Source organism: Malaclemys terrapin, chromosome 7 (assembly GCF_027887155.1).
Source record: "Malaclemys terrapin pileata isolate rMalTer1 chromosome 7, rMalTer1.hap1, whole genome shotgun sequence".
Lineage (NCBI taxonomy): Eukaryota > Metazoa > Chordata > Testudines > Emydidae > Malaclemys > Malaclemys terrapin.
Window position 1 is genome coordinate 15,179,797 of NC_071511.1, and position 24,354 is coordinate 15,204,150.

The 24,354-nt window shown below is 40.3% G+C and overlaps 1 protein-coding gene across 3 annotated transcripts in view; it reads left to right on the forward strand.

The window, feature by feature from the left end:
- The window catches only part of ITPR1 (inositol 1,4,5-trisphosphate receptor type 1), a 246,665-nt gene that overhangs the window by 22,693 nt on the left and 199,618 nt on the right, over window positions 1-24,354 (forward strand). For all 3 annotated transcript variants that reach the window (XM_054034479.1, XM_054034481.1, XM_054034482.1), the window contains exons 3-4: window positions 1,483-1,590; window positions 5,327-5,397. In XM_054034479.1, coding sequence (XP_053890454.1) covers window positions 1,499-1,590; window positions 5,327-5,397 — 163 coding nt within the window. In that variant the 5' untranslated portion in view covers window positions 1,483-1,498. The remainder of the gene's footprint in view (window positions 1-1,482; window positions 1,591-5,326; window positions 5,398-24,354) is intronic.

The window sequence follows — 24,354 nt, forward strand, 5'->3', positions numbered from 1 at the left end:
CATTATGCGTTCCAGAGTGCAGGATTAGGTTCCAAGGGCATACAAATCAGCAGAGCTCTGTTACTACCTTCTTTCTGAAATCTGTCGTTCAGGGTACTAATCCAAGAATGACCCAACTGTTGAAAAACCATGAGTCAGGCACCACCTAACAACTGTCAGGCTGGCTAAAATTCATGAGATCTGAACAAATATTAAATTCAGAATTCTTTTTATTTGCCTTCTGGTTTTGGAACTTTGAAACTCTTTTCTGTGACTGTGAGGCAGTGGTGCTGGAACAATTTGTATAGTGGGGGTGCCGAGGGCCACTGAACCAAACTGTAAAAACCCTGTATACGATGGAAACCACTTCAAGATAGGGAGTGCAGCAGCACCTCCTGCACCTTCCAGCACCTATGCCACGAGGGTTTGAAATGTGCCTTCATTTTTTGAAAGTAACAGCTCAGACTCTCACATAATGGCATGAATCCAGGAGTCTGGGCTTTAAGAAGAAAATACCAGTTATCTGAGACTTGGGATTAAAATGGTGAGCGTCAGCAACACTGAGTGACTGTGTCTTAAACATGATTATGATTGTTTTGGCACTTTTGCACAGAATTGAATTTTATTTCATAGGGGGTTGACTTCCATGTTAACTGTATATTTTAAAGTCTGTTTAATCACTTAGACTCCTGGAAAACCACAACTGGAATCTTTAGGTTGTTGCATGGAGAATCTGCTGCCAAACATCTACAATAACGTTTCCCACATCTCTTCATTAATATTGTATTTCTGTTAAGATGGCTACTTCATATAGTGATGGAGCTGACAAAAATACTTACAAACCATGCTAATACTTTTACATTTAAAATTCCTGTGACCATCATTTCATTATATCCCAGGGCCCTTTCAAATTGCTCCTGAATGCACTAAGTCTGATCTGGAACTAGCACAACTGGCTTACACAGAGAAATCTTTCCTGGTTTAGAACAATACTGTAAGTAAAATGCCTTAAATTAAGGGGATCTGCTCCTTTCTTCCTTTTTCTTGAACCCCATTCTCCACCTGATGAGAATGTGCCTGGAATGGAATCTTTTAAGTGAACATCTGTATGATAAACTGGGTAAACAAAAATCATTGAATGGGACACTGTGGAGCTCAAGTTGTCTTTGCCCTGAGGTACCTATCTAAGTTTTCACTGCAGCATGGGCTGGAAAATACTCTTCTAACGGTAGAAACTACAGTCCAAACTTCCTGTCTCCAATACATCAATCTCCAGATCAAAGAGTTGTTCAGCTGGCCAGATGGTGACTAGACTCGTGTATTTTTTTTTTTTTAAATGCTTTTATCACTTTAAAGTCAGCACTTTCTTGGAATTGCATCAAGTGTTCACTCTTTGAATTTTTTTGTTAGTTTTTTGGCTTGTTGTCTATGGGGCTCTTACTCAGGGAATTCTTCTACCTAGTAAATACACTAACACTCCTTTTCCCTCTCTTTTTTTCCTAGGGCCAACAAGCCGGAAATGTCTGACAAGATGTCAAGCTTCCTTCATATTGGAGACATTTGCTCTCTATATGCAGAGGGCTCAACGAATGGATTTATCAGCACCTTGGGGTAAGGGAAGCTGTTCTCTTCCGTTGAAAGAAGTCCTTAAGTGTGCAGAAGACTGACAAGGCTGAGCTAGTAATCCTGAGTCTAATGGATATGGGTATTTCCTGCACCCATACATAATAGAATAAGTTGGGGGAATCTTCTGTAAAGACTTGTCATGTTTTGAAAATAGCCCAAAGCAATATAGCAGATAGAAAGTTATCACTTGAGAGGACGGAGGGGATAGGAATGGAAATAGTATGGTTTTACCATGGGATGGGCAAACAGCTTGCCACGGTTAAGTTACGGGGGGAGGGATGTGAGGAAGGAAGTGTGCTTCTTGCTTGGGAAGGAGCAGGCCCCTTGGCATAATCTGCTGATGGAGGATGGAAGGCAGCTTAGGTAGACATTTTAAAAGAAAAGAGTAGGTCAAATCGCATCTGTACCAGTACTTACCACTAATGACTGGTCCTACCTCTTCCGACATGCCTAAGATTTCTCATGTAAACAACATCATGCTTCTCCAACTCAAGGGTATTTACTTTTTTTGCTGCTGGGCGATAGCCCTGACTTGTTTGCTTCTGTTGCTTGGTGCACTTTCTTTGGTGGCCTGTCCACCCTGACAAACACCATACTACAGGCTTCCTGGTAGAGTAGCCATTCAGTGAGTCTTCTCAGAAACCAGTCCAGGCTGCTTCCTTAATCAACAAGCATTAGGTAGCCACTCTTCTAGGGCAAGGAAGCTTTCTCCTGGTGAGTGTCGTCAACTCCAGGAGAATCTAAGCTTAGACTAAAAAAATGACACAAACCTGTTTAATTTCACTCTACTCTACTGCTGCTTGGGGACAGCTCTTCACATCAGAGACTGGCACTGGAGCTATTCACTGGACAAAGCAGTGAAGGCTGGGAGAGGGGTAACAGCAGATACCTTCTCCTCACAGCAGTAAGAATGCTGAGGGAGGGCAGAGTAACTGGTAGACAGTTTACTGCTCATTCCTGGTTGCCATGGTAAAGTAACAGTCAGGAAGGTTGGTGGGATGAGGTCTAGAGAGACACACTGCTTCTCCCTTCCAGCAGTCATTGGGACCTGGGGGTGGGTGAGGTAGTGATAGTGGCTGCAAATTAATTCAGTGCCTACTGTCCAGATGTATGTAAGAGATAAAGCTTCTGAGGAGGGGAAAGGGACAGCATCTCCTCTCCCCACTTCCCAGCAGTTAGTGATGGTTGGCATCTTACCTGGATGTTGCCCCAGACAAACTTGTAGATTTAGTCCTCGAACTGTTAGGGTTCTGGAATAGTTGCTAAACTTTCTGAGTAGGTATGGGGATGAGTGGGTGCATGGAATCATCTCTTGGAGGGAGATGACTGAAAAGACAGAAAAGATAAATACGTTATGGGGAGGAAGATCCCGCAGTGGGAAGGACTCAGAAGAAAGGAGTTAGGAAAATCTAGGATGTAGAGAATGCAACTGAGGGGGGAAAGGGACATTAGTGGGAGAGAAAGAAGCAGGCACTGAAGAAGCACCGTGATCTATTATAGGAAAAAGAAGAAAATATGGGATGCTGCCAGAAGGGAAAGAAGGTATGATAAAAGCAAAGCATGTAGTAAGTAGGGTTGGTCGAATAGTATTTGGCGAACGTATTTGACAAATTTCCCAGGTACTCCTCAAATATGATTCATACTCTTTGCAGCATTCGACCAGCTGTATATCTGGCCAAATACTACTTGCTGAACGTTGGTGAAGTTAATTGAAAAATATATTTAACTATTTTATTGTTAAGGTAACCCGAAGAGTAAACAACATTTAAAAAAAACAAAGCAGGAAGTTGATTTGACAGTACATTTTAATTAAATACAGTGCACAATAAACAACTGGCTATGGTTTTGAGGGCAGCTATTTTTCACCATGGCTTCAAATTCATTCACAATATTTTAAGGTAATTGTACTGTAAAATGGTCATGTGTACTCTGAGCCAGATTTGAAATAGAAATCCCAATTGCTGTGTAAAACATGAAATTCATTAGCATCTTAATATCCCTTCATAGTCAAATTATCTTTGTCCCATAGTTCGCTTACTGTTTGACCTGAAGAAAATTAAAGCAACTCAGGAAAAAAATCAATGTAATCGTACTCAGTTGTTATGATATCAGGCTATCAAAACTCCAAGTTATGCTGTGTGTGATGGCTTATGCATACAGTTAATGAAGGATGGAAAACAAATACTGTTATAAATCCTGATGCTGTTCCATCCAAGTAAATCTATCTTTGAAGGATGTTCTTGTTTAATATTCCTGTGAGGTGTCTTCACTGCTTAATCTGAACTTCCTTTTTGCTATTTTCCAAATTCAGTGTTCTGATTATTCTAATTACTATTTTATGTATATAAATCTCATCTTGTGTGTTGCACACACTAGAAAATTATTTTCTTTATTTTGATAATCTACCATAGTATAGATAGGAAGTTCACCTTCTCTTAAGTCCATGTAAACGCCTCTGAATCAATTAATTTTCTATGCACTTCACGATTTTCCATAATTGTTGTCTCAAAGACATTCCCTGCATGTAACCAGCCTCTGCAAAGAACAGTTCTCCTATTCTAGATCTCAGGCTGTCTTTCCCAGCTGTTACTATATGAGACTGGAGTGTTCCAAACCTTCAGGACATTGGGGAGAACTGTGCTTTATGCACATGTTGAAAGCCTCTTTGACAGGTCAGTGGAAAGGTTTTAATTTGAGCCGAGAAGGTCAAACTAGATACTTTAAAATATTTGTTTACTGAGATGTTTTCACTGTATATGAAAAATAGAGGTGTTCATCAAAAATATACTTCCAGATGGTCTAAAAAATGTCCAAGGCTTAAGACTTGTGACAGGTTACAGCAATATACTTACCTTGTTTCCTTCGTTCCCTGGGAGTAGACACGCCCCCATGTCTTTGCCAGTACACGCTCAGAGAAGAAGCTCTCTGTTGGAACTCTCTGATGGAACGCCTTACAGGTGCAGTTATCCAATTCTACCCCCTTCCTGGTAAAGCAGGAGGAGGTTAGATTGATCTTCTGTTGGTACCAACCTTCACTGTGCTATTTAAGAAACAAACAAAAAAAACCTCCCACTCCTCCATAATTAAGCCAATTTTGACCTGACCCTGGCGGTTCTTTTCAGTGATGTATATTTGGCTATCTGGCTCCAAGGTGAAACCTTTACCTTTTGATGACTGGTAAGCAAGGATGCATCAATTATGCCTTCCTCTCTCTTTCGGGAGTGTGTTTTCCCTATGCTAATATAGTTTTGTTCCTGGCTTTTTGGACACTGAGGCTTCACTGGGGTAATATGTGATCTGATGCATTCATCATTTTTTCCCTAGTTTGCTGCCCTTTAATGGGGACAGGTTCATTACATATTCTCATATAGTGGTATCTGTCCAAGAAGTGACATTTGCTGTATAGTCTTTGCTCATCTAATTAGAATATGGACCAGTCTGTATGTTTCCCCAGGAGGGGACATGAGGAAGATGCAGTGAGCAGGAGTGATAACTTAATAATTGTCCCACCTGTCCAGCAGTGTGGTTCTGGACAACACAAACAAATTAGCTGCATGCTTCATAGAAAGATTTGGCATGAGTTGGTTTCTGGGAATTGTCTGTCCTCCGTTGAAGTGGCCAGCAGGATTGAGTATTGAAAGCAACCCACTTTGTGTCTGGTACCTAGGAAGTAGCAGTTGCAAACAAAAACGTCTTACCTGAGTTGCTCATTTCTTTGCAGCCTTGTGGACGATAGATGTGTTGTGCAGCCGGAAGCAGGTGATCTTAATAACCCACCCAAAAAATTCAGAGGTAAGGTTATAAGTTTACTTACGATCCTCTTTCAAATCTCTCCTTAAAACTCACCTTTGCTGTGATGTCTGCAAACGAACTTGGTAAGTGTTAGGTTGCTGGTGGGCTGGTACCCCCTGCCTATCATGCTGACTAATATTGTCTCATAGTTTCCTTGTACTTCTCCCTCTGTCTGTGTCTACCTGCTGCCTCTTGTCTTATACTTAGACTGTAAGCTTTCTGGGGCAGGGACTGTCTTTTGTTCTCTGTTTGTACAGCGCCTGGCACAATGGGGTCTTGGTGTACTTATTACCCTAATAATTTAAAGATCCCCTATCTCTGGTTCAGAACGACAGCTGCATATGTCATGTTTTAGAGTCTTTGAGCTAGTGGCCTTCTGTAGGTGATTTAGCATCTTCCTGTGAACCTGTCTTTTCCACTGGCAATGACTTAAACTTAGTCCCAATGTCTTTCGTGGTGTGGAGGCACATTGCTGTTTTATGTATTGAGCAACTATTTCACAAATAGTTGGCTTGCATAGGTTTAAGAACACATTTTGGGTGTGTTTAGTTTAGGCTGGTTTTCTTATCGGGGCAAACAGGATGCAAACAGGTTTGTTTCATTTCCTTTTCTCCATATTTAATTTGGCTCCTTTATGACATACAGAGAGCATAAATAGGTTTAGTATTGGACAGACAGAAACTGAAAATGACAGAAAGTAAGCCTAGGAAAGAAAATGAAAGGGAGTGAACCTGGTTCGACACAACCGCTCCTGTTTTGACCTCACCAAGTACTAATAAGTTTAAATTTGCCCTCCTGCCCCGCACCATGAAATTAACCCTAAGAAAGATAGGCTTGGAGTAAAAGCCTTTCTCTTTCAGATCTTAGATAGGCAGTGGCAAAAGAAGACCATAGTGACTTCTCCTTGTTTAAACTAATTTTTGAATGGGAAGGGAAGAAATTAATGTGGGTCCCTTCTCAGTTAGTTTCTTAAATTCCTTCTCTGTGCCCCACTCATTTTTAGTGCCTGAAGTTCAAAGAAACTGAATAAAAGATTCATTTATCTTGTATTGCCTCCTAACCCTTGCTAACAAACAGAAAATGAGCAAGCTGGTTAAAGAGTGGGTGTGTAAAATGTTTGCCCTCTCTTCATTGGGTGTATTCTGCAGCACACTACCTTCAATTTGTGTTTGCTACCCTGTTTCTTTAGGTCTGGAATGACATTTTTTGAGACGTGTGGAGTGCCAACAATCCCATTGAAAATCTGAGAGCTGCAGGTGATCAGCTCCTTTGAAAAGTCATGTACCCTCTCCATTGCTGTCTGACTTTTATGACCGGCTCCAGTTTTTCCTCCCTCACAATTCAGAACACTGATGAGATCACATAGATTAAAAACAGCCTGTAAAAAGGGAATTGGGATAAATGGGTTATTGCTGTTAAATCACTGTAAAGTGCTCTTTTTTTTTTTTTTCTCCCCTGGGTGCTTTAATACTAAATGGCTAATTGGTGTACTTATATGCAATGCATTGACTATGCTGAAGAAGTGGTCTAGAGTAGTTTTAGCACTCAATGTTAAATTAGCCAAGGAAAGTGGAATGCTGCTGTTCTGGATGTTGTCTCATGAACTGGAATATATGACGCTAAACAAATTTTGATCTTAGCATAAAAGACTAAGGAGGAAAAAGAACTGACTTGACTAGGAAGAGCCAGAAAAGGTGAGAGGAAGAATAGAAAAAGACATAATTATCACTCACGTAGCTTAGCAACTACAGGTAGGTATAAGTAGCTATCACACATTTTGTCCAACATATAAAACATTATGTTTGGAGGTTGCTTGTAAATTATTAGAGGAGAAATGAATAATCTGACAACCATTTCAACCTGTGTAGAAGCAATTTCACCAAAGACTTCACGGGGAAACCTATGTGTTCTTTCCTTTTAACAGTTAACGGCAGTGGAAGGTATAAAACCTTAGCACAATATTCTTTATACGTTAATTCCCCAAAAGATCTTAAAAGTGTGTAACACCTCTTTGCCTATGTATTTTTATATGGCCTCCATCACCACTACACTGGAGCATTTCAGGTTGACTTCACCACCTTCTGAGCGGTAGGGAAGTATTTCCTCATGTATAGATTGTAAATAGAGGCACAGAGAGAGTAAGTGACTTGCCTGCGGTCATGCAAGAATTCGATGGCAGAGCCAGGAGTTCAATCCAGGTCTCCTGAGTGTCAGTCCAGTGTCTTAATGACAAGAGTGAGCATCCCAGCACAAGGGACACCGATACGTCACAGCCTACGCTGTACACAGACACTAGAGGAAAGTCAACCTCCTCTTGAGTGGAGGGCAACAGCAAACCAAGGGCTGTAGTTGCACAACAGGAGAAACTTTGGCTGAAGAGACACAGACACCACTTAAGCTTACAGGTTCTTTAAATAGCAGATGATTTGATATATATTAACATCTCTAAAGAAAAGCTCTCCTGAACTCTGCTCGAATGGCACCATGTGGTCCCAGAGTTTAGGCTGGTCAAACTTGAGGCTTAGGACCCTGTGATGCTTTCTCAGAGCATCCTGAACTGTAAGCTGCCTTGTTACCCCTCTGCCTCAGTGAGAGAGATTTGCTGCTGCTAAACTGTACTTCAGCTGCCTGATGCTCCAATCCATTAGCCAGCCCAACAAACTCCTCAGGACTCTGCCAATCCTAACTTTGCCTTGCAGGTTAACTCTTGGTGTACTTCAGTTCCTGAACTCTCCCGAAGTGTTCCCCTGCAGCATCCAGACTTGTCACTGGGCGCCCACAGAAATACCAAGTCCATTGTCTCCAGAGAGACAGAATACACACCAGCCTGCTGGCTCAGCCAAGGGTGCACGCTTCACTTAATAGAATAGCACTGAGGTGGATTTATAATAAAGCAAGAATAAATTCAAAGTGATACTATGCAGAGATAATAGAAACTGATTACAAATAAAACAGAAGTATAACATGCTTCTAAGCGACTACATCTAACCTTAGCAGGCGTCAAGCTTTGTCTAAAACACAGTTTTCTCACCTCCAGTTACTTTTCAGCGTCCCCACCTTACATAGTTGGGGATCCACCATTCATAGATGCAAAGAGTGTTGACCTCTTTGTTCCCTTAGTGATGGATCACAAGATGCCCTTTTGCTTCGCCTTTATATTCTCCAAGGTTCATTGTCTTTGTCTCAAGAGTCACGCTGACCCCCTGGGGCTCAACATATGGTGTTCTCCGGGGTGCTGATGCCATGCAGTGTGTTCATCCTCCTGATAACTGATGTTTACCTCTGATGCAAATGAACTGCCCATCGTCTCTGACATTCCTGTGCTCCATTTACGCTATAGATACTTGCAAATCAACACTGCTTTGTCTAGGACAAATGTGTTTATAAAGTCTGCCTCCAAAACACACTTTAGGAACATATTTCCAGCACACTCACCTAATTCTGTGCACGCTGTCTGTACTTGCATCACACCATGATATTTTTGACCAGTGTGTCACCAGTTTTCATTTGATAGGGCACTCTTTACAGATTACACCTAAATACTATGTGTTATAAGTGTGTCCGGTCTGATGGAAATTCACAGAACAACGGGCCCGCTGCCAATTGGCATTGAGAGGGTCTTAGGGTGACACCTATGTCTATGTTGCAGCCGTTGGTACGAGTGGCAGTTCACTTAGACATATCCGTGCTGGCTGTACTCTACCTACCTCACTAAAAAATAGCTGTGAGGACTCTGCGAAGTGGACTGCACAACCCTGCTTGCCACCCCCCATCCCGCTGATATGTACTCGCTTGTGCGGCTGGCACTGAAGACTGCTCCATGGCACTCTTATGGCTATTTTTAATGAGCTAGCTAGACTACAGTTAGTGTGAATATGTCTGCCTGAGGTGCAAATCACGTAAACATAACCTTTGTCCTCAAGCTTTTCCCTCCAGCTAAAATATTGCAAAATCACTCTGGATAGCATTGGGACTAAAACAGGTAGATAGCACAGATACCCTTAATCTATGGGCTGTATCCAGTTCCCAACAAGGTCTCTGGTCTCTCACATGCCCTAAAACTAGGGCTGTCAAACGATTTAAAACAATTAATCGTTCTTAATCACAGTTTTAATTGCACTGTTATACAATAATAGAATACCAATTTAAATGTATTATAAATATTTTGGATGCTTTTCCTACTATCCAAATATATTGATTTCAATTACGATGCAGAAAGCGAAGTGTAGAGTGCTCACTTTATATTATTTTTGTTACAAATGTTAGCACTGTAAAAAAAGAAAAACAAAAGTAGTCTTTTTCAATTCACCTCATACAAATACCGTAGTGCAATCTCTTTACTGTGAAAGTGCAACTTAAAAATGTACAATTTTTTTTTACATAACTGCACTCAAAAACAAAACAATGTAAAACTTTAGAGACTACAAGTCCACTCTGTCCTACTTCTTGTTCAGCCAATTGCTAAAACAAAACTTGTTTTTTTTTTTACAGTGCAAATAATAAAAATAATATAAAGTGAGCAATGTATACTCTGTATTCTGTGTTGTAATTGAATGTGTGATAGTGATTTCACATGGTATTTGCTGGAGCATAGCATTAGGTGGGATCCAGTAGGCTGTAATGAGGCCTGCTCTCCATGAGACTTAAAAGAAGAGATTATGAAGATGCCGAAGTCTGATTTTTAGCTTGACTTGTGGGGGCATTCAGAAAGCCTTGCTAGAAGTAAGTGAATGTGGTTAATTACATTCTAGGTTTCCATTAGAGTAGGAGCCCAGGTAATCAAAGGCCAGTGATTTAGCTGATAGCATGTCTTCACGAACAGAAAATGTTTACATGTTGTAAGTTGCTTTACATCTTTGTGTGAGAATCTGCTTTCAAATGAGCTGTGCTTTCAGCTGTGCAGATGTCCGTTAATACTTAAAATTCACCTTCTCAATGGGAGATGTCAGAAACATGACTGTGGATTTCACTTTGATGGCTGATGCTCTTTATAAGAAGTGCAGAAACCTGCTTGAGCTTCTGTGGTCAGAGGTAAACTTACAAAGATATTTTTACTGCTGCATTAAAAGTAGTGGTAAAGAGATGCCTACGGCCAAATTCTCTGCTTGGATATGCATGCATGACTCATAGAATTCAAGGGAAAATGCATGCATATATTTCCAATGGCAGAATTTGGCCCTTTTGCTTTCACTTAGGTTTCAATATTTCAAGATTAAAAAGTCTTGTTGCGTAGATGACAATTAGTCGCATGTAGTGTGCTCTGAAAGCTCCACTGTCGACATGGCGACTTTACCTTTGATATCCTGATACATAGCTTTTACTTCACAACTTTTAGAATATATTCTGCTTTTGATGTGAGTAATGGTTCAGTTACATGTATAATCTGTTTGCTGGTGTAACTACTTCACACAAGTCTTTTTATAATAAATACCTCATAAGTATCATTAAGCACTAATATCACACTCACTACATGAAAATGTCCCTTAGAACTAATGACCTTTTTTGAAGGATTCTCTGTGTAGCTGAGAAGAGGGATAGTTCTTGGATTATTTTGCCCGCTAATGATTGATTCCTTATTAAACATTAAAGAGATGAGTTTTGAGGAAGAACTGGATAAGCATGATGCCTTGGTGACCCAGGATACAGAAGGAATTCCATCCCAAGGGGGAGATCAGAGTGGGAGAAGGAAATTTATTTAAGCTTTTGAGTTACTGTGGTCAGAAGTAAATTTGTAAAGGTACCATTTTGAGGGCCTTAGGGCTGGTTTTGTTGGGAGAGCAATGGAGAGGAGATTGAGATATCAGGCTGATATAGTTGGTGCAGTGGAAAGAGGGGATGAAATAAGAGCTGAAGTTACTGAGATGTGGGCTGAGACAGAATATTGCTGGGCTCCAAAGAAAAGGATAAGAAGCTTTAGTATGCTGCCGTGATAAATTAAAGTATCAGATGGAAATTTGTGTCTGATGCAAGAAGCTCATGTGCTTCCCAGAGCTTTGAGGAAGGTTGTTAGTTCAGTTGTTTTGGTCCAAAGTCACTGTTTGGGTGCCAAGATTATTTCATGTTTTGAACGCTGGCACACCTTTACATCCTTCACCTACAAAAAATGAAGTGGAAAGACTGCTAGAAGACTGATATTTTTGTTGTTGTTTATTGCAGAAGCAGTTGACGAGTGGCCATAAGTTGGTGTTAGACAGCAGTTCTACGGCAGTGAGACTTAATATAAAAACTACTCAACATCTTATATATGATTTCTCCCCTCCCCAGTCTAATAAGTGGTGTTGCCCTTCATAGTGGCATTTTCTGCTTCAGTTAAGCAAAAATCCTACAGCAGAACGGCTTGTATGCTTGAAAAACATTCTGAGACTTTAAGAGTAGATTCGCTAGGGTGTCTTTGTTTTTCCCCATGACATCTACAACAAAATCTTTAAGAAACAGCATTTTATTTACCTTGCTTGAATATAGTCTCGGTACAAATGACATCTGCAGCAATAAAATCCTAGTTTCACAATTCTTAAAACATAAGCCAAATCAGTAATCTGTGCTATTTTTGGATAGTAAAAACTATCCACTTAGGCCAGAGGTTTTCAAACTGTGGGTCGTACCTCCCCCCGAGGGAGGGTGGCGAGCAGCGATGCCAGACCATGATGGGGCTCAGGGTTCAGCGCAGCAGGGCTCGGGCAGGGAGTACTACCTCCACCCCCTGACTCGCCTCTTTTTGTCTTGGGGGGTGGGGAGTGAGCACAACCAAAAATTGTAACTCAAAGGGGGAGCTCAGCTCAAAAAGATGTTTTTTAAAAAGCTGGGATCACATTTTATTCATGCTATCAAGGCTGTTTGAATAGGATTGTGACTCTCATTGTAGACCAGGGTTAGGCAACCTATGGCATGCGTGCCCAAGGTGGCACGCGAGCTGATTTTCAGTGGCACTCACACTGCCCGGGTTCTGGCCACTGGTCTGGGGGGCTCTGCATTTTATTTTAATTTTAAATGAAGCTTCTTAAACATTTTAAAAACCTTATTTACTTTACATACAACAATAGTTTAGTTATACATTATAGACTTTTATAGAAAAAGATGTTCTAAAAACGTTAAAATGTATTACTGGCAAAACCTTAAATTAGAGTGAATAAATGAAGACTCGGCACACCACTTCTGAAAAGGTTGCCGACCCCTGTTGTAGACTCTTCCATGACACCTTTTTATATACACAGGTTTGTGCAGAACATATGAAATAATTCCAGTTGAATCTCTTATTGGTGATAGAGGGCTGAAAGTAATAATGCTTGTAACTTGCATGATTCTCAGAGGTGAATGTCTGTTTTACAGATGAGGAGGAAAGGGAGGCACTGAGAGGCTAAGTGACTTGGCCAAGGTCACACAGGCAGTGGGTAGCAGGGCTGGTAGCAAAACCTGGGTGTAGGATCTTGCCAGTCTTGTGGCTTAACCCTTGGCTCATACTGTACAGACTTAATGTGCTTTTGCAGTCTTTTTTTATAGGCGTGTTTGTTTCCCATCAGAATTTAGCAGTGCAGTAAACCTGTATGTTAACATGATGGAAGACGTCAGGGCTTGCCAAGTAGCCTCCCTCTATTGCTCAAATATATTTATTCAGGACATAGATCCTATTGCAACCTCAAATGGACTGAATAGTTTGTAATAACTCCATTGCAGTATAGTGAAGAAAAAATGTGCTTGTTGGGTTAATTTATCTAGCTGCCACCTCCTTCACAGAACATTGTTTTAGCTGTTGCTGGGCAACGCTTCTTTTTGGCAAAACATTCAAGGAATAAGCCGGTATCTCTCTTAGAGTTAAAATGCCCTCATAGCGAAGCAGAAGATGAGAAGTTGAAATTCTGTTTCTTCTTTGGATCCTAATCCATGTTGTTTCTGAGTAATGGTGTCATGAAGCATTTTATTGTGCTTATCTAGTAGTGTTAAGGCTAATGTTGAACATCTCAATCTTTGTAACTAGAGTGTGTATTTGAAATGAAGCTGGATAGTAGAGAGAATTTCTAGTATATATGCTGGCTGTCTTGATGGGATTCTCTTAAGTTATGCTCCACATTCAGTTAGATCGATATATATCTTTTTAATACAGAGCTGAGGATTCTTAAGGATGCGCATTTCACACTTGCCACCAGGACTCAAAAGTTTGCACCCAAATGCTTTGTTTAATGTGAACCAAGTCACACCATGTACACAGGTTGCATAACTCCATAAACTATGGCACTTCCGCACGTTTCTTGACTGTATATTCCCATATATTGGAATGCTGAATATTTTTGAATTAAGAGCTACAATGAACTCGCCTTTTAGTTCAAGTGTAGTATACCTGTCCTCAAAAATGTGGGCCATTTGATATCTGTTTAGCTTCACCTAAAAAGAGTTTTGGAAAATTTCAGTTCTTGTGTATATGTATGCATAGATTCTCTCCTCCCTACCATCACTCTGATGAGAGTAATCAGAGCAGTTTGGGTTGCTGTATATGACCTTTTGCTCCAAAATAGCCTGCATTTGGTGATTATCTGGCTACGCTGCAAAGAGCATCTGTTTTGATAAGAGTTTGGCAGAGGATTGTTCATGGAATGATGGGGAGTAGAGAGGGTTATTGTTTGAATGTTCATATTAATTATCCGGGTATCTAGAACTCACATGGGATTTTTTTTTCTTTCAATTTAAATTTATCTGGTAGTGGCTCAAACATATTTTGGTGACGGTGAATTAACAAATTAAACTAGTAGCACAAACTTTATGCGTGGAGTATGCAGAAATGATTTCAGTCAGATTTACTGTACTGTAACTTTTGGAAAGTACTCTTCTCATGGTCAGCATGGTGGTTTTGGATATTGGCAATGTGGTTCCATTTCAGTTTTGAAATTCATGGGTTAGATTGAGATGTGCTCATTGAGTATCTGAAGATTAAACAGGGTGAAGTCATAAACACCTGCTTATTACACTGGATTTTTCTTACCTGTCTGACTTATAACATTTTAATGCTGTCTCTTAGTCCTTCACGACATCTCTGCTGATGTCGTGGTCTCTTATTAAACCAAGAAACTTTTTAAGAATGGAATTCTGTTCACATGACTGGGGGAAAACGTTATCCAGGGATTTGGAGCAATCAAATTTTTGAATTGCTCCGCTCCGGCTCCGGGCATAAAACCTACTGATCCGCGCTCCAGCTCCGGGCTCTGCTCCAAAGCCCTGTGTTATACTAAATAATGACAAATTTAGGTGCTTAAGACTTTTGCACTTTTTTGCAACTTGCCAATTAGGTGATGTGCCAAAAAGGCCTTAGACTGTGAAAGGAAGCGCTCATGGAGCATATTCTATGAGTGGATGTTGCATCTTCAAAAATGCTGATCACTTTAGACCATACTAGAACGGCAGTGGTTTGTTCTACCATTCCAGTTGATAGCATACGTAATTTAAATACATACCATCTTCCTGAAATTTTGAACTCTCAACATGAAAGCCGTCTGCCTGTCTATGGTAGAATTTTATATAGCACTTATCACTCTGGCATCTAAGTGGTGAACAAAATTAAAGGTTCTAAAAGTATAGTCTCATGAGCTAAAGCAGAAATGCATTTTTTAATACCCACCCAAATGTGAAAATGCTGCATTGGACATATATTGGAAAAGCCAAAAAGGACTCCTTTAAACACCAGTGAAATGCAGTAGACTGAGCTTTTGTGGAGAGAAATGGTAGGTAAAAACAGTACAGTGCTTGCAACTTTACAACAACATTTGACTGCGGTTGCCCCAGAGAAGTATCTCAGGCACTGCAGTTATATTTGTTACGTGAATAGGGGTGTCCCTCAGATACTTCTGTGCCAGAACTCGTGATCTATTCTGTTCTAATGAATGATGTCCAGTGTCTCCAGCTTGTTTTAACATTCAATGAAGAGGAGAGGACTTGCCCCGTCTATACAAATGTGGTTGGAATATAGAGTTTATATACTAACTTCCATAGATATTAGGAGCTAAATTCTGCCTAAGATATGCAGGGAGAATTAACTTGTATGAGACTTGAATGCAGCCGTTCGAGGGCAGAATTTAACATAAGAAACAAGGAATTCTCATACTGAATTAGCCCCAAAGTCCCTCTAGCCCAGTAAACTGTCTCTAACAGTTCTTAGCACCAGATACTTTATTGGTGGTTTCCGTCAACCTTTCTCTAAACAGTTGTGGGGTAATCTGCCTCCCATGAAGCTCTTACTCTAATTTATAACAGTTAGACTGATTTGACCTTTGACGGATGAGATTTTATGTCCTCCGCAACATGTCTTTTTATTAGCATTAACTATTATAATACTAGGTATTCCTATAAGCTCTATAAGCTCCCAATACCTTTTTGAATCCTTGAATTTTGCTTTTGGGGGGGAAATACTTTTTATTAGTTTGATTTTTTTTTTTTTTTTTTTTTCTTTTCTTTCCCATTCTGTTCTGTGGGAAGAAATGGAAGCTTATTCACTATTGGCCTGTTTCTTAAGGCAGGCTGGCATTCTGTAGCTGGCTCGGTGACTTGCCGTGCAGCTGGAAATGGGAGTGACATTCAGTACCTTGCTTCCCATCTTATTGGAGCTTGGGTACTTCGCTGGGATGGCTGCCTTGTCTGTAGAATATCTTAACAGTGACTCTCCGGAGTGGTGTTGCTATATTTCCTGGAGAAGGAGCACCAAGACGGTGTTGTCAGGGAAAGTACATGGGAAACAAATTGGTATGGACAGGCTCTACTCTCTAATATGTCTCCTTGCACAGGAAAGTTTACAGGTAGGGGGAGGGAAAATGAGAGAGACCTCCCTGGCATACAATGTGAATGCTGTGTGGATTGGCCAGGTTGAGCTCTCCCATTGATTTGCACTGGGACCGAGTATTGTGGTTAACATGCAGCATTCAGCCAACTATGGGTTTTTTGTTTGTTTGTTTTTCATTTTAGACAGGCTCATGTTTTGCACCTAGATAAATGAAAACAGATATAGTTTTATAAATGATGGAGCAAACGTCATCAGAATATACAAGGGTCATAAATATACACTGCTGGAACTTTACATGGGAGGAATGCTGGGCTTGTGCTTAAAGAACTAGACAGGAACTCAGAGCCTGCTTTTTCTGAGTTCCTGTCTTGAAGAAGTGAGGTTTTTACCCACGAAAGCTTATGCCCAAATAAATCTGTTAGTCTTTAAGGTGCCACCAGACTCTTTGTTGTTTTTGTAGATACAGACTAACACGGCTACCCCCGATACTTGTCTTGGTGACACTCACTCTGTGGCTTGGAGGAAGTCACTCGATCTCTGTCTCAATTTTCCATCTTGAAAAAATGTGGATAATCCCCTACTTAACAGGCAAGCTGAGAGAATAAATTCATTGTTATTAGTGACGTGGTTGGGGAAATGCCTTCACAAGTACCTTAGTGGTACTAAAAAAGAAGTAACTGAAATGCTCACTAATTTAATTTTTTTTTGTATCATCTGGGTACTGTAAATATATTTAAACTTTTTTTTTCCTTGCTGAACGTCCAGGTAGGACTGAGGGAAGGCTTGCCAAAATCCAGAGTTGAGCTGTTAAGTGCAACAGTAATGTTAAAACCTAGTCCCAACCTTGTAGACAAAAGAATACTGTGCCTTTGTTGCCATAGTTTCAGTGCAAAATCTGACCTTCGCTACAATAACATTCGGTTAGAAAGAACTTAGCTAATCAGTTTTCTAAAATTAGTGTGTTCCCTAGTACATAAGCTGGTATGAACAGGATATTTAATGAAATATTATACTTAGTTACAAGAGCCCAAGGGAATGAAATGCCTTGATGAGTTGTTAGAGGGGGGAAGGACAGACGGATGGACCAGATCAGTGCCTATCCCCCTTTTAATACAATCAGAAGTACTTTGTAGTTTGTGGCCTGCTTATTATTTAAGGTAATTCTATTGTTCTGTTCTCCTCTGCAGCTGGCCCTCCTCGCAAACACACTTAGCTTTCTTCCTTAATAAGCTTTCAGACTCTCCCCAAGCGAATAGGGGCACCTGAGCCTCTGAAAAGTCACTAAGGATGCTGATTAATCAAAACTGATGGCTCACATCCATACTGGGAGTATTAATATAAAACTTTTCAGAGGACTTCAAACAGTTACAGTAACCTAAAACAACAACTTAGTGGTCTTCATCCATGGGTCTCAAGCACTTCGTGAAGGGGTAGATATAGCCTCTATTTTATATGCAAAAGTTGAGGGGAAATACTGAGGCAGAGGAAATTAAGTGCCCAAGGTCATATAGAGGTTGTTGGCAGAGATGGGAGTAGAACTTCCAGGTGTTAGACTCTACATGTCTGTATTAACCAGTGGGGTGTGCTGCCTCCAATTACACACCTGATTCTCCAAAGTGCTGAGAAATATGAAAATGAAATGGAGCTGGAGGGCAGCGCCTAGTATGCTAAAATATTGCATTTGGTATTTTTTTAAATAACTTCTCCAAATTTTTCAGAGTTCTGAGATGCATAAAACTCTGTTGGATATGGAATAACTTAAGATAATGCATCTATCGTGTTCTGGGGAGATAGCCCCTGCTTCACTGACCAGCCCTGGGATGGGATATATTTCTAACTCAGAGCTTCATCTGGTCATGAAAACTGTAGCTGAAAGACCAGTCTGTTAGCAGTCATAAAAGTTATTATGTATTTTGAACCTGTCTTGAACACACAGATCAATCTTACTGGAGCCCGAGGTGAACCTTGAAACCCTCAACCCTATCTTGTGTGGGTGTTTGGGCTTGGTAGGGGAGGAAGAGACAGACAGAGACCAAAATAAATGGGGAACCGAGCTATTTTCTCCTGAATTTAAAGACTTGATGTTTCACTTGAACAGGAAATCAGATGCAAAGATTGAAAGAATGAAAAAGAAAATTAGACTTCCCCTTGAAGGAAAGCTTATTGAAAGAGCTGATTTGGGCCTGTTCTGCATTGTTCATTCCTGTTCCAGCTCTTGTGCTCTGTTCCCCAACCGAAATCTCTGCTTCAGCTTTACTGAATCTCTATGCATTTCTGTTTTTTTCCGATTTAGGACTAGAGCAGCGCTGATTGGCAGCCCTAGACTGAAGCCTCCTGTATGCGCAAAAAATGCACAGCACAGGTAGCGGTAGTGCAAGTTTCCCAACACTGCTACACTAATGTGCCTCAAACTTGACCTTGAGAAGAACCATCTTGGGGGCAAAATTATCCACTCATTTTGGGAAGGAGGGTCTTGGTGTCAGTACAGGGAGTAGAACCTAGGTTTCTAGACTTGGTGCTCAGGACAATCTGCTGTACCACATTTTCCCCCTCCCACCAGATAATGCTTTCTGACTGCTTGCTTTTTTATATGTGATCACAGCGTGATAGCAAACTTTTTTTTTTTTTTGGTGGTTAGGGGATGACTCCACATGATTGATTGATACCCCACATGACTGATCCTCTGCTATGTACACCCCCCATTTGGTGACTCCATTTGGAAATGGTCTGGGCTACTTCTGAATCAGTCACAGAGATTAGTGTGGAACTCTCCCCTTTTCAGCTGATCCACTCTTCAGTTAGGGCAAGTTCATCATTCTTGACCATTTTAAATGGCTAAATATGAATGTAAAGTAAGTCCACTGTTTAACCAATCCCCTGAAATTTTACTTTATCACATGTTAAAACTGTCATTCAGTGGTGCCTGGAGGCAGAGGAGACAACAAATGGTAGGCAGTGTTAAGGAAAGCAGCTGTTATTGCCAGAAACATTCTCCTGTAATATCCTAGATGTTCTCTGACACTTAAATGAGTCAGCTTTCAAGAAACTGCTCCTATTGGCTCCTTCTTAGCTTTGCTTTTGCTAGATGCAGCTTGCAATTCCTTAAGTAGCACATAGTTGCAAAAAGATGTGAACTACCCACTACTCAATTCCAGTACAGCTACTGTAATTCAACATGACTATAAAACAAATGGTGAAATTGGTGTGCATATCCTGCAGTTTTATTCCAGGCTTCTGATTTATGAGCTCTGAATAGAAAATGGCAATTCACCTCCACGTGTCAGGAATGAGAGCCCATGTAAATTTGCATCATGTATATCTCTGGGTCTACTCTCAACCTGGTGAAGCTTACAGGATAGGCGGTGCGGATGAGGGTTGAATTAGTGTTCATACAACTCCACTTTGGTGGAAGATGAGGAGAGAATTGCCTTTGGGTTTTTTTCTTTCCTCCATTCTCAAATACAAGATACGATTTTCTTTCTTTCTTCCACCTTGCCTTAATTTTTTACAATATGCCCATCTAGGCCTTTATGGGGGAAATCCGGTTTAATAGGGATGAAAGCAACAGATTCTATAGAAAAGCAGTAGGATTTAAATAGTCTAAAATCCCATAGAAAACATTTCATTCTCTAGTCAGTTCTGTAGTGGTTTTTAACCTTTCTATAGTAGAGACATAACTTCCATTAAAAGGTTATTTTTAGACCACCTTTAACGTCCTATTAAATTCTATAGGACATAAAGCTCAAATAATAACCGTTTTTAAAATACGGTAGAACAGCAGAGTTACGAGCTGACCAGTCAACCACACAGCTCATTTGGAACCAGAACTATGCAATCAGGCAGTAGAGAGGGTTTTAAAAAAAAAAAAAAAGTAGTGTTAAACATAAACTACTTAAAAAAAAAAAAAGGAAAGTTAAAAAAATTTGACAAGGTAAAGAAACAGTTTGTGTGCTTGTTTCATTTAAATTAAGATGGTTAAGAGCAGCATTTTACTTCTGCATAGTAAAGTTTCAAAGCTGTATTAAGTCAATGTTCAGTTGTAAACTTTTGAAACAACAACCCTAACGTTTTGTTCAGAGTTACAAATATTTCAGTTTTATGAACAACTTCCATTCCCGAGGTGTTCATAATGCTGATGTTCTACTGTAGTTAATGTAAACGTAAGCAGACTCAACCTAGGAATAATCGGTTAAACACCTTGTCTTAACCCCTTAAGCTAAATCCTCAATGAGAAGGTTCCCCCTTGTACATATGTGTGTGGAGTGGTTGTAGCCGAGTAGGTACCCAGCATGGATCACGGGATCAGGGATGTGTAGTCTGCTCCTTCTGCCTATGGCCAGCAGTCCTGATCTTCTCAGGACTGTCTTCGCAGTCAGATACAAGGGGAAGTACTCTTGTCTAAGCACAGGCAGAGGAGCAAAGCATGATTCTGCACATAGATCCAGCAGTGTAAATAGTGTAATCCCAGCAAAACATTGTCACTTGAGCTGTCTATGGGGCTTGTGAGCTCCAGCATTTGACATATTGCTGTCAATAGACTCCTTTGTCCTTTCAATTTGAGAATATGGCAGTTCCATTTCACAATGTTTTCAAGGTAAACTAAGGTATTTAATCTGCTAACATCTGAGTCTAGGACTGATTTTTCTCCTTTGACTGTTGGTGCATCACTAGCATCTGAAGAAGTGCAGGGTGCTTCACTGGCTTCTGAGCAAAGGTCAGGGTGCCATCATTAATCTGTAAAGCACTGTGGTTTGAGTCCTGAATATATGCAAGTCCTTCTGTTCTTCTCAGTAGCTGATCGCTGGAAGTATTTTTAAATTGTTAGGTGGGGACAAAGAAAGAAGGGGGCGGAGGGTGTTGAAGATTCTTGACTGGTAATCCCTTCACTTTCTGGCAATCCAAAAGGGAACCTTTGGGGCCTCTATTTGCTTGTTCTTTTACCAATGAAGGTCACTTGAAAACAGACACTAGATATTCATAGGAGTAAACTGAGAATATCATTGTGGTCTTCAAGACAGCATTATAGAAAACTGAAATTATTCTGAGCATCAAATCCTGAGCTTCTCAAACGCTCTTTTGCAAAACATACTATTTGTAAGGCCCTTCATTTTTACTGAATTTTTATTTTATTTTTATTCTTGCTGAGGAATTCCTGTTTTTTACAAATGCTATCATTTGTGTGGGGGGGGGGTGGGGTGTGTGTGGGGTGGGGGAAGAGGGGAGATACCTTTCTTTTACATTTTTTTTTCTTCACTTCCCATAATCTGAATTTTGGATGCAGCTCAGTAACCTAGGCAGACCCCTTGATCCCAGCTCCCCACTCGGCAGGAGAAAGGTTGTGGCTCAGTGACCTGGGTTGACCATAGGGGACCCCAGACCTGGCTCCCGCCTCTGGAAGGATAGATGGTGGCTTGGTAACTTGAGCTGCCCAGGTAACCAAACTGCCATCTCTTCTTCTGGAGCAGGACCAGAAGCAGAAGAGATGGAGGAGGCAGCATAAGGACATGGTACCCTTGCCTCTTCTACTTCTTCTGCCTCTGGGCCTGCTCTGGAAAGAGAGATGGTGGCTTGGTTATTTGCACAGATCCCAATATTTACCCAGAAAATTGTGAAGTTAATTTTTGGACCTATTTTTAATACCAATTAATTTGTGGGAAATTTAAAAACATAATAAAAACCAAAAATGAATGGTCTTGATTCACTTAAATTCTACAGATTCTTTTTACATGGTTTTATTTGGATCTTTAGCAGGTTATTCCTAAAGCATTGCACTTACCATTTAAACTTCAGTCCAGACTTACTGGTCATTATGAAGGATTCAGTCCAGACTTACTGTTCATAGGGAAGGATAAAACACAAATAAACCACTCTAAAGTTCTGAGTAGTTTCTGATTAGATTAAACTGGAGGGTTTCTCCAGGCTGGTGCTGGGGCCATGTGTCTCTGCATTTCCATCTGGCTGTACTCCGCTTAGTATAATTATGTCCAGATCTCCTTCCAAGCTAGTTTGCCCAGCCCTTGTTTAAATTCAATGTTAATAATTTTTGGTAAAAGTTAAAGCCTGGCTCAGAGAGGTAATAAACTAGTGTGTTTGTATGAACATGTCAAATAGTGACTGTTAAAAAGTGTTGTCACCTTGGTGATAATAAGCACTGTATTTCTGCAAGTCTTTATATCTAATGCATATAACTTGCACTGTCAAGTAAGAGATCTATAAATTAATATGCACCAGAAGTGAGTAAAACATCCAGTCATATGTGAAAGTAATTAGTGAAGAGTTCTCAACATGAGCAATTATCTTCTGCTTAGACTTTACAATGTGCATAACTTGATTAGAAAGATAACGTCTTGTATTTTACTTTGAGTTATAATGTTTGTTGTAGCTTTCAATCAGTTTCATAGAGCAAGCACTTGTCTTCCCCTAGATCTGCTGACAGCAGTAGGAAAGAGTTTGGCATCAAAAGAAATACAAAAGCAATAAGTATTTCTAGAATACCATTAGGATTCTCTCCTGGTTTAATTGGAACAAATTATCTCTCAGATTTCAAAGTGCTGTTATGCCAAGGGACTTTGGTAGCACTTACAGACCTTTTATTTAGTAAATAATGAAACCTTGATTGGTTGAGGTTAAAACTTATACAAGGGGAAAAAATAAATACAAAGCCATAGGCATGAGGCAGTCAAACTGGATGAGAGGGAGCAGCACTCCTGTAGAGGAAAGAATTTTGGCCAGATCTACGGAAATCTTTTTTCTTTAGAGCAGTGCATGATCCGAGCCAACACTAGCTAACTTGAAACAAGTGAGGAGGCAGAGTAGGGTATGGGGAGGGGGTTATGGTCCGCTAGTTTCTAGGATGAGGAAAGGTGTTCAGGGAGATAACTATAGCTGGTCTTGTGGCACCTTAGAGACTAACAAATTTATGTGAGCATAAGCTTTCATGGGCTACAGCCCACTTCTTCGGATGCATGCTGTCTGTATATGTATATTTATCTCCTCAATATATGTTCCATTCTATGCATCTGAAGAAGTGGGCTGTAGCCCATGAAAGCTTATGCTCAAATCAATTTGTTAGTTTCTAAGGTGCCACAAGTACTCCTGTTCTTTTTGCGGATACAGACTAACACGGCTGCTACTCTGAAACTTATAGCTGGTCTTATTAGTGATTCCAGTCATATCTGCTCAGTGTGCATTAAATTAAAGCTGTAGTGTGTTTTTGAAGAAGCCAAGGATAAAGACAAGATGTTATCTGCTTTTTCATAATACCATGTAGAAAGAATGCATATGCATTCCCTCCTCCCCCTAGAAGCCTCCTGATTGGAATTCTTAGAACCTGAGTATTTGGGAAAAATTCCAACTTGGACTCTAGAAGCCAGGATTCCGTTGAGCTGGGTTGTGAATTCACTGCTTTTCCTAGTAGCTTGCATCTTTTTTCTAGGACAGGAACATAGAAATGTATGGCAATTCCTACCATATTGGATCAGACCAATGATCCATCCAGTGCAGTCTCTGACATTGGTCAGCACCAGATGCTTTACAGGAAGGTGTAAGAAGTCCTGCAGTAGGCAGCTGTAGGGTAATCTGTCCCCCGGGGAATCGCCTCCTAACCCATAATAGAGAATGGTTTGAGTCCCAAGCAGGAGATTTTCTCTTCTGAAACTTTTTTAGTTAATAATTCTTGATATTCTTGTTAAATGTATAAGAATCCAATCCTTTTTTGAATCTTGCTATACTCTTGGCGCTTCAACAGCAAGCAAAGCTTTCATTTAAAAAACTATATATATATACAGGCACATATAAACATAACTCTTAGGGTTGCATAGAGAAATGTAAACTGATGCAGAAATGTCTGCATACTGTCTGAAACCGAAATCTCTGAGAGGTTCCTGTTCATTTTAATGGGTTTTTAACTCTGAAGCCTAGTAATGGAATCTAAATGTATAGGCTGTTAACTGTTTCACAGCTGATCACAAACTATATGATGAAGTTATGCACTGTGAGTTCATCTTTGGCCTCATGAGTGGGTGGAGTTTGAGTAACACCAATCTGAACCCCTTCCTCCCCACATTTTTGGCACTGTTTTTTTTTTTTTTTCCACCTCCCCTTGATAAATATCTACCTTTTAATCAGGTGCTAAAATAGGTTGTAGAAGGGTGTATCCAAGTAATTCAAAGGTGTTAGTGACCTCATTAACTATCCAA